This window comes from Balaenoptera acutorostrata, chromosome 14 (genome assembly GCF_949987535.1).
Source record: "Balaenoptera acutorostrata chromosome 14, mBalAcu1.1, whole genome shotgun sequence".
Taxonomy (NCBI): domain Eukaryota; kingdom Metazoa; phylum Chordata; class Mammalia; order Artiodactyla; family Balaenopteridae; genus Balaenoptera; species Balaenoptera acutorostrata.
Genome location: NC_080077.1, coordinates 45,088,051 through 45,102,217, shown reverse-complemented (window position 1 = coordinate 45,102,217; position 14,167 = coordinate 45,088,051). Strand labels below are relative to the sequence as shown.

General features: G+C 35.4%; 1 protein-coding gene across 5 annotated transcripts in view; it reads left to right on the top strand.

Moving 5' to 3' along the window:
* The window catches only part of DSE (dermatan sulfate epimerase), a 71,056-nt gene that overhangs the window by 45,379 nt on the left and 11,510 nt on the right, over positions 1–14,167 (top strand). Inside the window, exon 1 of one of the 5 annotated variants that reach the window (XM_007190738.2) lies at positions 10,985–11,055. The exons of the other annotated variants lie outside the window; for them this stretch is intronic. Within the exon in view, the coding sequence (XP_007190800.2) occupies positions 10,994–11,055 (62 nt within the window). The 5' untranslated portion in view covers positions 10,985–10,993. Of the gene's footprint in view, positions 1–10,984; positions 11,056–14,167 lie in introns of those variants that run through there. 5 annotated transcript variants of the gene reach the window in all.

Sequence of the window (14,167 nt, the reverse complement as noted above, 5' to 3'; positions counted from 1 at the left end):
ATAGCCTGTCACTTGGTTAAAGAAGATGTGATTACATTCAGCCTTTGGGGTGGGGTCAGCTTTTATTTTCCATATGACAGATAACTCTAGATCTAAAACTCGGGGAAGTATTTAATGCCCACGGCATGTTGAAGATAGCTCACGAGTTTGGCTCATTTAATCTAAATTTACTTTATCCATTAATTCTATTTTATGGCAAATAGCACATCCTCCAAATTTTTCATGATTCACAAAGAAAAATCCTAAACTGACTTTTTCCACTTCGTTGCCAAATTAAGAAGTACTCTTTAAAACTGTGTCCCCAGGACATGAAATAAAATAAACATTATTGGTACAAGGTGCTGTTCATAGGTATTATTTCATTGCCTCTCTTGAAAATAAATGGCTTCAAAGCCAAACAAACGTTTTGGGGGATGAGAAATGTTTTCTTGTTCTTTTTCTACACAGTGACAAATTACTTTTCGTTCTTGAATTGACTGTGTGGACCCATTTGGTGTTTCACATCTGCCTCTGTCATACACTGTCTACTGGCCTCTTTGAACATTCTGAACTTCTCTGGTGGTCTGGGTTCCTTCCTAATGAACTCATGATGGATTTTCCCTCATGGTTGGCTCCAGATCCTCTGCTGGAAAGTGTTTGGGGCAACCCAGTCTCAACCTAGCTCCACGCACTGGAGCAGGCCCTGGGCCTAGGTCCTCTCTGCCTACAGGATGCATCTGATGGGCTGCTTGTTTGGTGGCACATTTACCCTCTAAGACAGTGGCTTTCAAACCTTTTTTGACTGTGACCCACAGTAAGAAATAAAGTTTACATCACAACCCAATATACACATAACTTTAACTCTACATATGTAAATATATAAGTAGAAGTTGTGTGAATCAGCCCTTGCATTTAAGTCATGCTTTGCACTCTGCTATTTCCTATTCCATGCCATTAAATTCCACTAAAAATATGCTTGTCACAACCCCTTAATTCATGCCACAATCTATTAATAGCTTGTTATTTATAATTTGAAAACTCTGCCTAACATTGTGATAAACACATGATTCCTATTCAGAGAATCCCTTCTTAATAACCCTCTTCTTGAATATCTCCAGTGAGGGGACTGCTTCACTCTTTGAGGTGGCTTCCTTATTCCATAATTCTAGTGTTCAGTGTTCTTGTTCCTAAAATATATTAGGAAGCGTCGTTTTTTCATTAGGAAACAGTATGTGTCTGTGATTAATGATTACATTTCAGGTTTCCAGGGCTGAGTGGAATAAATTCTGCAGCACATTATTTCCAGTTGGCACCCAGAATAAAATCAAGAACAGTTCATTCACTGTTTTAGAAAGGCAACTTCAGCAAAACCTTGAAATAGCATATTGTAAAAGAGAGAAATTCTGATAAAACATTAAAAAGTGGGAATCTTGGGTAAATATTAACCTTACTGAGGAAACCATAATAGAAAGTAAAATACTGTTTCATGTATCCTAGCACCTTAAGGTCGGCCTTATTTTGGTTTTGGTATCTTCCTAACATCAGGGTGGCAAGATTTAGCAATTTGATTACCGTTTTTGCCATTGTTAAAGTATCCCTCACTTTTTAAACTTACTGTCACAGGTAATTCATTGCGCTTTTGCATGTGGTGGTGTCAAAATCTTAGAGGATTTCTTTAAAATAAATGGGAGTCACCACGTGTTCAGGCAGCAGCAGGAAGATGGTGCATACAAGATGGCAGTGACGACAAGTCAGATTCTTGAAGGTCGGTGTATTATTGCTAGGGCAGCCGTAACAAAGTAACACAGACTAGGTGGCTTAAAGCAAACAGAAGTTGATTCTCTCACAGTTTTGGAGGCTAGAAATCTGCAACCAGGGTGTCAGCAGGGTCTCTGTTCCTTCTGGAGGCTCCAAGGAAAAACTGTCTCATGCCACTCCCCTAGCTTCAGGTGGTTGTAGACAACCCTTGGCATTCCTTGACTTGTAGATGCATCACTCATCTACCTCTCACACGTACCATCCACCACCAACACATACAAACTGCTTGTCCCTCCAGCCTTCCAATATAGATATGTTGTGATTTTAATTGAATGAATATTGTGTTTGCATACTTTAAGGAGGCAAAAGCTGTTGACAGCTGAACCGTGTCATATACTATGATTACTTTCAGTTTGTGTGCAACTTTTTGTTATCTCTAGGATTAATAACAGCCTTTTTGCTTTATTTGCTTAGTTTCCTATACATTTATCACTAATTACCAACCAGACTGTCACTCAGTTATGTAAGTCTCTTAATCCATTCAAACAAGATGTTCTTAATAAGACATTCTTAACAATTCATCTTCTTGAAGAGGAACCTGCCAAAGCCTTTGACTGGTTATAATCTAGATCTACGGTATGGCTGTTGACTTACTCTTCTTTTCTCTCATGGGGAGGGTCCCCTCTGCAACATGAATCTCATGTTGTCTTCTTTTTGGTATATATCTTAATTTGGGTGGAGAAATTCTTCACTGGTTTCCAGAGGAAGTATTGATGAGCAGGAAATTTTGAAAACGTGGATGTCTTTTTACATTGTGTATCTATTAAAAATTATTGTATAGTTATTTTTTAATACTGTCTTCTTTTAACCTTTATACTAGAGTTATAAGTGATTTACCCACCACCATTACAATATTAGAGTATTCTGCGTTTAAGTGTATATTTACCTTTACTGGTGAGTTTTATACTTTCATATGTTCTCACGTTACTAATTGGCATCCTTTCATTTCAGTTTGAAGAACTCCCTTTAACATTTCTTCTAAGGCCAGTTAGTGGTGATAAACTTCTTCAGCATATGTTTATCTGGAAAACTCTTTAACTCTCCTTCAATTCTGAGGGACAGTTTTACTTGGTTGATTATTCTTGATTGGCAGTTTTCTTCTTTCAACAATTTGAGTATATCGTCCCACTTCCTTCTGGTCCCCAAGGTTTCTTCTGAAAAATCTGCTGATAGTATTATGGGAGTTCCCTTGTACATAATAAGTTGCTTTTATCTTTTTTTTTAAAATTTTATTTATTTATAAATTTATTTATTTATTTATTTATGGCTGTGTTGGGTCTTCATTGCTGCGAGTGGACTTTCTCTAGTTGTGGTGAGCGGGGGCTTCTCTTCGTTGCGGTGCGCGGGCCTCTCATTGCGGTGGCTTCTCTTGTTGTGGAGCATGGGGTCTAGGCATGCAGGCTTCAGTAGTTGCGGAGCATGAACTCTAGGCGTGCGGGCTTCAGTAGTTGTGGCACGCAGGCTCAGTAGTTACAGCTCGTGGGCTCTAGAGCGCAGGCTCAGTAGTTGTGGTGCACGGCCTTCGTTGCTCCGCGGCATGTGGGATCTTCCCAGACCAGGGCTCGAACCCGTGTCCCCTGCATTGGCAGGCAGATTCTTAACCACTCTGCCACCAGGGAGGTCCCTATCTTTCTATTTTTAAGATTCTCTTTGTCTTTAATTTTTGAAAATTTAATAATGTGTCTTGCTGTGGGTCTCTTTAGAGGCATCTTTTTTGATACTCTGGGCTACCTGTATCTGGGGGTCTGTTTCTTTCTCCTCAGGTTAGGAAAGTTTTCAGGCGTTATATCTTTGCATAAGCTTCTCTCCCTTCCTCTCTCTTCTTCTTCTGGTACCCCTATAATGTGTATATTGGTCTTCTTATGGTGTCCCATAAGTCCCTTAAGCTATCTTCATTCTTTTTTATTCTTTTTCCTTTTTGCTCTTCTGATTGGATGAATTCCACTGCTCTCTCTTTAAGTTCACTGATCCTTTTTTCCACTTGATCTAGTCTGCTGTTGAATCCTTCTATTGAAGTTAGTTCAGTAATTGAATTTTTCAGTGCTATGACAATGCAATACTCAGTACTTTTTAATATCTTCTGTCTCTTTGTTGAAGTGCTCCCTCTGTTCATGCAATGCTCTCCTGACTTTGGTGAGCATCTTTATGACTGTTATTTTGAACTCTCTATCAGATAAATCACTCATCTCCATTTTGTTAAGGTTGATTTCTAGAGATTTATCTTTTTCTTTGGTTTGGAACATATTCTCCTATTTGTTCATTTTATATTGCATCAAATCTGAAACATAATTTCATCTCAATATTTATTTCTGACTTATATTTAACTTTAAATATCTGAAATATTTACATGGTTCACAATGTACCATGTCAGAATCATATTACAAATAATGCCATGATAAATAACCTTATGCACATATGGTTTTTTATTTGTGGACATGTGTCTTTGGGGTAGGTTACTATAAGTGGTATTACTGGGTCAAAATATAAAATGTTTATAAAATTTGTTAAGTGTTACCAAACTCTACCCCTTAGGATTTATACTACTCTGCACCCTTAACAGCATTTTAAGAGTGTGCCTATTTCTCCACAGCTTTGACTAGAGTATTTGTCATATGTGAGATTTTTACTGATTTGAATGTTAGATCAGTTGTAATTTGATTTAAATTTCTTTTATAATAAGTGGAGATGAGAATTTTGAATGAGGGATGTTTGCCCTTTTTTTTTGTTAACTGTCTTGTTTGTCACTTGCTCATTTTTCCAATGAGATTTTGATCTTTTTCTTAAATTTTATGAGCATTTGGTATGTTAGGGTAAGTCTAACTGTATTCAGGGTATATGATACAAATATTTTCCCCCAGTTTATTCATGTTTACTTGTGGTCTTTTTTTTTCCCCCTATGCAAAAGGTTTTGTCTTATTTTTTCTTTTAAGCTTTATATGGCCAAAATGATCAGTCTTTTCTTCTATTGCTTTTTGTTTTTGAATCATAGTTGGAAAGGCTTTCCCTTCTCCAGGTCACAAAGGAATTCATCCATGCTTTCTTTTAAGATTTTTTATCTCATGCTTTACATTTAGATGCCTAATTAATTTAGAGTTTATTTTCTTGTCTTCTATGAGGTTTGGATCCAATTTTCTCCTTTTTTCAAATGACTATCTAGTTGTTCCAGTATAACTTGTTAGAGGGTACTTCTTTTCCCTATTGATTTTTGATGCCACCTTTATCACATACCGAGTTTCCATATGTTTTGTACCTGTTTCTGAATTTTGTTTCATTCCATTGGTATGTCTATCTATTCATATGTCAGTACCACTGTATTCTGATTAGCGAAGGTTTATAGTATGTTTTCTTCTCTGGCAGAGCTAGCCACCCTCCATCATTGTTTTTCTTTTCATTGACTTCCCTGGCTCTTCTTGCATGTTTAATTTTTTCTTAAAATCAAATCGACTCCTTCTAGGCGTTGTTTCTCACATGATCACTGGATGCTTGCATAGTCATTGACTGAAGTGATGACATCTATGAATTGTTCAACTGAACTTTTATTTATTTATTTATTTATTTATTTGTTCATTCATTCATTCATTTGGCTGTACCGTGTGGCATGTGGAACTTTCCCAACCAGGGATTGAACCCGTGCCCCCTTCCTTGCATTGGAAGCGTGGAGTCTTAACCACGGAGCCACCAGGGAAGTCCTCAACTGAACTTTTAGAAACATTTTACATATATAAATATAAAGCATGTTAAACCTATAAAATACCAAGCTACTTTTTTAAAAGGCCAAAAATCATTTGATTAAGCTTTTCTGAACAATGCAGGAAATCTGGGTTTTTCTCTCTTACCACCTTTTCAAGTTTCAGAATTTCTCCATTATAACAGATTCTTTCGTAATTTATTATTAGAATTTGATAGGTGAGCCTGTTTTAAACTCTAGTCCTTTGAGCTCTGCCTTTCTTACAAAACAGAGGTCTTCTTATCAAATGTGAATCATCTTAATTATTGTGCTTCTCCCTCTTACCTTTTCAGGCTGGACACTAGCCCAAAACACACTTGGCCAGCAAAAAAAGATTACAATTTTGAATGCTGTTTGATTCCATTTAAATAGAATGAAACAGTGTACTTGGATAGCATACTTGGATATTTGGATAAAAGGACTTTGTGTCAGTGAATTAAACACTGGAATAATGGCATGGCCGTGCCATTTCCCATTTAACAACACTACTACATTAGCTTGGTGTATATTTTGACACTCAGACTAATTCATTTTCTCTATAAGCCATCTAGAATACTTTTTTAAGTAAAAAAGAATATTCTTTTTAGTTTCTGCTTTTGCATAATTGACTCCTCAGTATTCTTGAGTAGGGCCAAACTGACCTAAATTTTTGTATTTTAGAATTTAATATTTGGAATATTGAATTTATAGCTTTAAAATGAAATTAAGTGGTAGTACTCTATATTGAATCCAGTGATTTCATGAATATGGAAATGAAGATTGTGGAAGAAAATGATCTTTTATAGTTCATGGTCGATAAGTCATTTTCCCTGAAGATGTCTTAATATACAATCAATTCCCATTCTATCGTTGTGTTATCCTTTTAATGATTGTTCTCTAGTAGGGAGCAAAGTAGATGTTCAAAAAGGAAAGCTCATTGTCTATTTCTGTGTCTGTAGCCCTGGCTAGCTTTAGGAGCTGAACATTCTCAGCATGCAGATTCAGGCCCACCAGCCCCTGGACCAGCTGGACCTGGAGCAGTACATTAGGAGCTTCACGCTCACCAGAGGTCTGTGGGGAGAAGGAAGAATTGTTTCAGGAATGCTACATGGTTGGAATCACATGTTCCTAGGGTGGGCCCTGAGCAACCTTGTGAGCACAGTATCATGATACCTCTTCTCATGTCTGCCCCTTTTCCCACACCTCATGCCTTGTTTCTCTCTTGGTATCATGAACATGGCAGGGCTTTGGAACCCTGTGTTGTATTTCAGCATAAATGCCCTTCTGCCTAGCTCTTGGTAGGTTTGCTGACTAGCCCTTTCTTCTGGCTGGGTTCTTATTGCAAAGTTGGTGACTTTCTTTAAAAGCACAGTGCTTTCCCTACCAGGACGAAGTAAAAATTCTAGATTCAGGTAGTCCTGGATTCCATTCTTGGCTCCACTATTTAACTTAGCTACGTGATCTTCAACGAGTAATTTTCCTATCCAAATACCGCTTTTACAATCTGTGAAATGGGGCTGTAACATCTAATGTGAATTTTGAAGATTAAATGAAATAAAGTATTTAAAGGGCTTGGCACACACTATGTGCTTAATTAATATGAAATATAACTTTTCTCTTTCCTCCCAACTATAAACAGTTAATTTTGCTTCATGATGCAAATGCCACCCCTTAGCCACCTGATCAAACATTTGGAATATGGACTATAAACCAGGCCAGAGTTGAGTTTAACATGCCCCTTGGATAGCTTGCTTACCCACTCAGAGGCCCCTAGATCAAGTTTCTCTATATTCCAGGCTTACTCTGCTCTTCTTGGCAAATCACTCTCAGGGTCCCACTGTGCTTCACAGGCAAGGCCACACGGGTTAGAAATCCACTTCCTTTGGCTAAATGTTACAGGAATTACTTACAAAATTTAACCTATTACTGACATTTAACATTTATGGCTAGTTTTTATGTTTAACTTACAGAGGGGAAAAAAGATGAATCACAATTGCCATGAGTCATATTTTTAAAAGCAGTGGTAACACATGACTCTCCTAACTTACTGGAGGTTGTTTCCAAGCACACAAAGGTATTTGGTTGAAAAACTGAATGACTTTCTGTCAGGTTACTGTCTTCAGGACTCTTTTAGAATGAATAGATTGATTTACATTTTAAGAATAGAACTGACCTTATATTGGCATATTTTGGTGGTGTGAACAAGTACGTGCTGTAGGCAGAGGTGTAGCTTACGTGCAGTAGACACAGCTGCAGCGAAGCCGGCAAATGTGAAGTTGGTGCTGCTCTGCCCTGTAAAGTTACATCTGGGAATTTCTAAAGAGCTCATCGCTGCACTGTACGTTTAAATTCTTAATTCCTTTAAGGCTTATTTCATTTTCTCTTAAATTTATATTTATACATAAACATCTAGTGTCTAAAATAAACCAGATTTTGAAATATGAATCTTCTACTTTATGAATTTACTATGTAAATATTTTATAGGGTTATAAAACTATGTTAGCTCAAAATGAGAAAAAGAAGGATTGTTTTGAGTTCTACTTTTTGGAAACGTTTAACAAACAGTGGAGCCTCATTTAAACGTACTTTTGAAAACACATAGACTTGCTTATACCATGGATCAAATCACAACCTTCAAAATACAATTACATATGAAAATCCTGGTATAAAATTGTCAAGCTGTAAAATGTGCTCAAAAACAGGACTAATAACCATAATAACATTATAAAGGGAGTTACGAGTTGTCCCATTGTTTCCAGTATTTTTTTTTTGTATATCGTTGATTCATTTAAATATTTAAATATCAGTGACCTCTTGACACCTCTTAGATTTTAAATACAGAACTTCTGTTATTCCAAGTATTTATTTTAACAGTATTTGTATAAATGAAATAGTATAAAAATTTAAACAATATTATTCATAGACTATTCTGTGAACCTCTTAATACCTAAGATTAATCTTAGATACCTAAGTATTAATCTTTACACAGATAATAATTTTCTACAAAATATCTACTAAGACTATATGGAAAAAATTTGAATATAATTATTTGATCATTTAAAACAAATCTATGCAAATAAAAATGGATGCCAACATTGTTATTAGACTTTTTTTATTAGTCATTTCATCAAGTAAACTGTCAATTTTTAAGTAATAGACTCCTTAGATTGCCTACTTTTGTACTCTGTACATAGTAGTTCAAAAGCATTTATGATAATGGAAGCAGTCTATCCACATGAAATTGTTATAAAAATTCTGATTAGTGAAGCTACTAAATTTTGGAAAGGTTTTTATGTCTCTTCCTTTTACAGTCACAACTTGATTTATGGAAATAGCACATCATGATAAGCCCTATGCCTTTCCCCACCAATACCATGCACCCCAACCCAGGCAATTAATAGTTCCTTTCTATGTTCACATCATTCTGTTTCACATAAATTCACTTAAATTCACCTTTGGAAATACTCTAGGCAGCAGATTTTAAATGTTTTGGACTCAGAACTCTTTCACACTCTTAAAATTTAATGAGGACATCAGACATCAAAGAGCTTTGTTTATGTGGGCTATACCTATTGAAATTTACCATACTAGAAATTAAAACTAAGAAAACTTTTTTTTTTTGGAAAACTTTAAAAATATTTATTCATCCTCTTGAAAAATCCATTTCATATTAACAGATAACATATTTTTAGGCAAAAAATAACTAGAGTTTTGGAGACAAAATATTTAGTGTGAAGGAGATCATTGTTTTATACTTTTGCAAATCTTGCATATCTTCTTCTGTATTCAGTTTGTTGCAATGTAGTGTTTAAGTTGAAAATATGAAGAAAATCCAGCTTCACACAGACATCTGACTGAAAAGGGAGGAGTATTTGAAGAGTCTTTTCAGATAATTATGACAGTTTTCTTTGCTACTGTACTAGAACTTGACAAGTGGTAGTTTTGTAAAAGTTAGTTCTATGTGGAATCTGGATTATAAAAGTTAGTTTCAATGTGGAATCTGAAACCATGTTAGTTAATAAAATTCCTCATATATTTTAATTGGTAAAAAATCCATTAGTATGTTTTGCACTTATAATGAATCTTTTATCTTTGTATGGTTTTGTAATATGCCTTTTCTATTTGAATGTTTATTCGCTGAGTTATTCCCATCTTTCAAATGTTGATGCATTTAGTTATATAATATAAAAATAAATCACACTTGTTATCACTGACCTCATCAGAAAAGTCTTAAAGTATTGGTAAACTTTTAAGCTCATGGTAGCAATACAATTTTTCCAAAATTCTTTTTTTTTTTTTTTGCTTGAAAGCTCAAATTTTGTCATTGTCAACAAAACCTTTCAGTTTTTCTTCAACTGGCAGGCTTCCTTGTTTCAAAAAGACTTCCACTTAAAATACACAAGTCTAAAAAACTGTAATTTGTCAGTTGGTCATTCTCTCACGTAAAAACGATGTTTCATGAAAAAGCAAGGAGCTAGTTCAGCTCTCAACTAAATGCACAATTTCTTCTCCTCATGATAGTTATTTACTTTGCTACAGATAGTGCTTTTTACATAACTTCCCATTTCATCATATGGGGTATTAGAAAGATATAAACTAAAAAGGTTGAGATTTTATAAAATTAATCATTTTTACCACTTTATCAAGGATATTCTTAAGTGAAACTGGCTTTTTTTTTTTTTTAAACTTAGAGTGCATGGCAGTATGCAGAATCATACAAGGATTACTAGAGCAGTTCAGTGCCCCTGCCTGGATTTGTGCTAAGATGCCAACATTTTTAACCCACTAGTACTTTTGCACCATCAGTGCAAATATCAACATATAACATCTTTATATTATTATGAGAATAATTTTTAGTCATGGATCCCCTGAAAGAGTCTCAGAGACCCCAGGGGTCCATGGACCTTAATTTAAGAACAGCTCTCTAAACAGTGGAAAGTATAGCTTATAAAAAGAGGAATACAGTAAAAATTTTCCTAACTAACCTCCTCTTAACTTAGTTAATTTTCTTAACTAACCACCTCTTAACTGACTTGCCAATGAAATTAACCTCCATTCCTTGTATAACTGGCAGCAGCTCTCAGAGACTGCTAAATGTCAAGGCTGTGTCCATTAATTTCTGTTGCCACCCATAGAATTATGTGCTTAGCAAATGTCAGTTGTATTTGTTCTCAAACCAGTTTATGCCACTTTCACTAATACCTGTAATCACACAATTTTAATAATAATATACAAATAGAATAAGTGTTAGTTTATAAAAAAGAATTAATATTTCCAAAACCAACTTAAATGCTTTGGAGTGACTTACTATACAAAATTGCTGTCATAATTTAATGTGGATGAGATTAGTAAAAGTTTAGGGAAAAACTCATAAAAGTCTGGAAGGATTCTATATTCCTTCACAAGTATCTTTAATTTCTTCCTATATTAAAGAAACCAAGGCTGGAAATTGTGATGATGTGTTATATGTGTTCTTTGCAGGGAAAAACAATGACACTGATCCGTAGACCCACATTCAAAGACAAGGCTTTTAGCTCCCCTTCAAAAGATTGGTAAATATGTACATGTAAATATTTTAAGCTGAAATAAAATTCATAAATTAATACCTGTATCTTTTTTTGTGATTCACCACTTAACATGCTTCTTTAGTAGTTTTAGTAACCGCTAGTTAGGATCACATTGAATACGATAGTTCCTTTGCTGCTATTCATGAGCTAGAAGCAAATTTCCTTTGGTTTACATGACAGTAAAATATAGTCTCCTCCATAATTACTCTCTGTATCTGAAGATGAAGCTGGGTAAGAATGTACTGGTAAAGAATCTAGGTAACCTCTTAGAAATGTAGCTATTACAGATCAGATTTCATAAAGATATAGTGATGCACCTGATGGTACCAGGAACTCTTTTTTTTTTTTTTTTTAATCAGGGTGCTAGGATTTTGTTGAATTGGAAACTGCTTGGAGTAAGCAACTATACGTGGGAACTTGGAAATTTTCTCACAAATTGCGTAGTAATATTTCCTGAAGAACAATTATATTAAATGTTCTTTTATCTATAAAATATAAGTTCATTGGTGTATCAGACGTGTAGGGCTCAGTAAATGGTAGCAGCTCATTGATGCCAGCTTTATCGTGGCTACGTGTATGTGCTGTCATTTATAGATGACATGGTACAGAGACACAGGGCTGGGGAAAAAATGCCTTGGAGTCTCTGCCTGCCTCCCCAGTCACTATAAGTCAGTGAAGATTGTGTTTCTAACTCCCTGGCAGTGAGCTTGCAGTCTGAGTTTTTTTTTTTCCTAGAAGTAGGGAATTAATTCACACTCTTCATAGTCTGTTTGCAACCAGTACACACACTGGCCAGCTGACTGGCAAGGCAGCTTTGTCCATGGCCAACTGGTTAAGAAGCTCATCAATTTTAGTCATTTTAGCACCAGGCTGTATCACTAGCACAGCTAACCAAACACTGAAGTTATTGTTAAATACCAAGGGATTCTTCCAAATTCCTGATTTCTTAATCATCACATATTCATTGTCAACAGTGTAGCCTAGTTTTATAGTCTTGTTCCTTCATTTTTTTCTTTCTTCCCCAAAATATTTATTGAAAGTCTCCTGTGTGCCAGACACTGTTGTAGGATTGGGGATCCAATAGTGAATACAACAGAGAAGAAAAGATAACCCTGCCCTTGTAGAACTTCAATTCTAGTAGGGGATACATATATGTAAACATATACATATACATATGCATATACACATACATACTTAGGGATACATATATGTAAACATATACATATACATATGCATATACATATACATACTTAGGGATACATATATGTAAACATATACATATGCATATACACATACATACTTAGGGATACATATATGTAAACATATACATATGCATATACACACATACTTAGGGTTACATATATGTAAACATATACATATGCATATGCATATACATATACATACTTAGGGATACATATATGTAAACATACATATACATATGCATATACACATACATACTTAGGGATACATATATGTAAACATATACATATGCATATACATATACATACTTAGGGATACATATATGTAAACATATACATATACATATGCATATACATATACATACTTAAACGCTAAGAGGACAAAAAAGTGAGGAAGGCAAATGAAATACTGTGAGTTGGGGAGTAATGCTGACGTTCTGACAGAGTGAGCAGAGAAGGCCTTACTAAGAAGATCAGGTCTTTAATATAAACTCCTGAAAGAGGAGCACAGTCTAGAAGAGGTAGTCTCTCAGAACATTTTAAGTATTCTTAACCTAGGGTCTGTGGGGTTTGTATGGGAGAAATATTGCATCTTAATTTTCGCTAACTCTAACTGAAATTTTAGCATCTCTTCTAAATCATAAATCTGGATAACCGACTATAGCAATATCAGGAGAACCTGTAACTTTGTCACAGATATTTTCATGTCACATTCAGTTACTGTGTACATCTCAAAATATTATTTATGCTCATCACTACTTATACATTATCTTAGTTACTATCCCTGCCATTAAATCTTGTATTTTAATGCCTTAATAAAGAAGCACATATATCACAATTTTTAAAAATATCTGTACTGATAGTTATATTTCAAAGTAATACCTTTCCTGATACCCGTATGTATTATATGTTATGAATTTTAGAACATAGTGAGAAAGAGGCTGAGGCTTCACTAGTTTGCCAAAAAGAGGCTCTGGCATAGAAATGTTAAGCTTTAGTTTAATCCCTAATTGAGAGCTTTCTTCCACCTCCCGCAAGTACAGCACACCCTTCATTTGTTTCCCTCTTTTAGAGATTACTCAAATACATCCTGAACAGATAGGGAGGGTTTTCTGGATAATTCCCTAGAACTGTGATTGTGAAAGATCCTTTTTAGCTTCCTGTGTAATGCAGGCCACACTCTATTCATGTACTTGCAGAATTATATAGCAAGTCAAGCAGAAATTTGGTTTCCTAGAAAATGACAGTTTTAATACTTCACAGATCAGCTTTTATAGACTTCCCTGAAAAGTACTTGAAGAACCTTAAAGACAGTGCAGTTCATTCTATGAGAAAAAATGAGACGCAGAAATCTTGAGTTGGAATCAGCACATTTTACTCCCTTACACCAGCGTTTTAGCCACTCTCCTCATCATGGCATTGACCAAGTGGGTCTGTCTAGATTGAGAGGTCCCAAACTGTACACCGTGGTACCTTCACCTTGACCAGCCCGTGGGAAATAAGATAGGATATACGTACATGTTGGACAGTTTCAGCACAGCAGCCATAGAACAGAACTGAGAACCCTACTGCAGGTAGAAAGGGGAGGGCAAGCACTAGTTAACGGGTACTCCAGAGAATTTTGCTCTGCCACGACATGTTATGTGCTTTCGATCTCTTTGAATATATTCTTCTACCTCTCATGAAGAGTAAAGAAAAAAGTCAAAAGTAAAAAAATCGCAACGTCTTGATGTTGCCAGAAGCTGGAGAGAGAAAAGTGTTAACTCTGTAATTTTCACATTAGACAGACTTTATGCTTGTGTCTTATGTGGAGGGAAATCTATCTTTCGTGTCATTAAACCTTTTGGATTGTATCTTCACTTGTGTCCTTTAGTTCTGAGAAATAGACACTTTAAAAG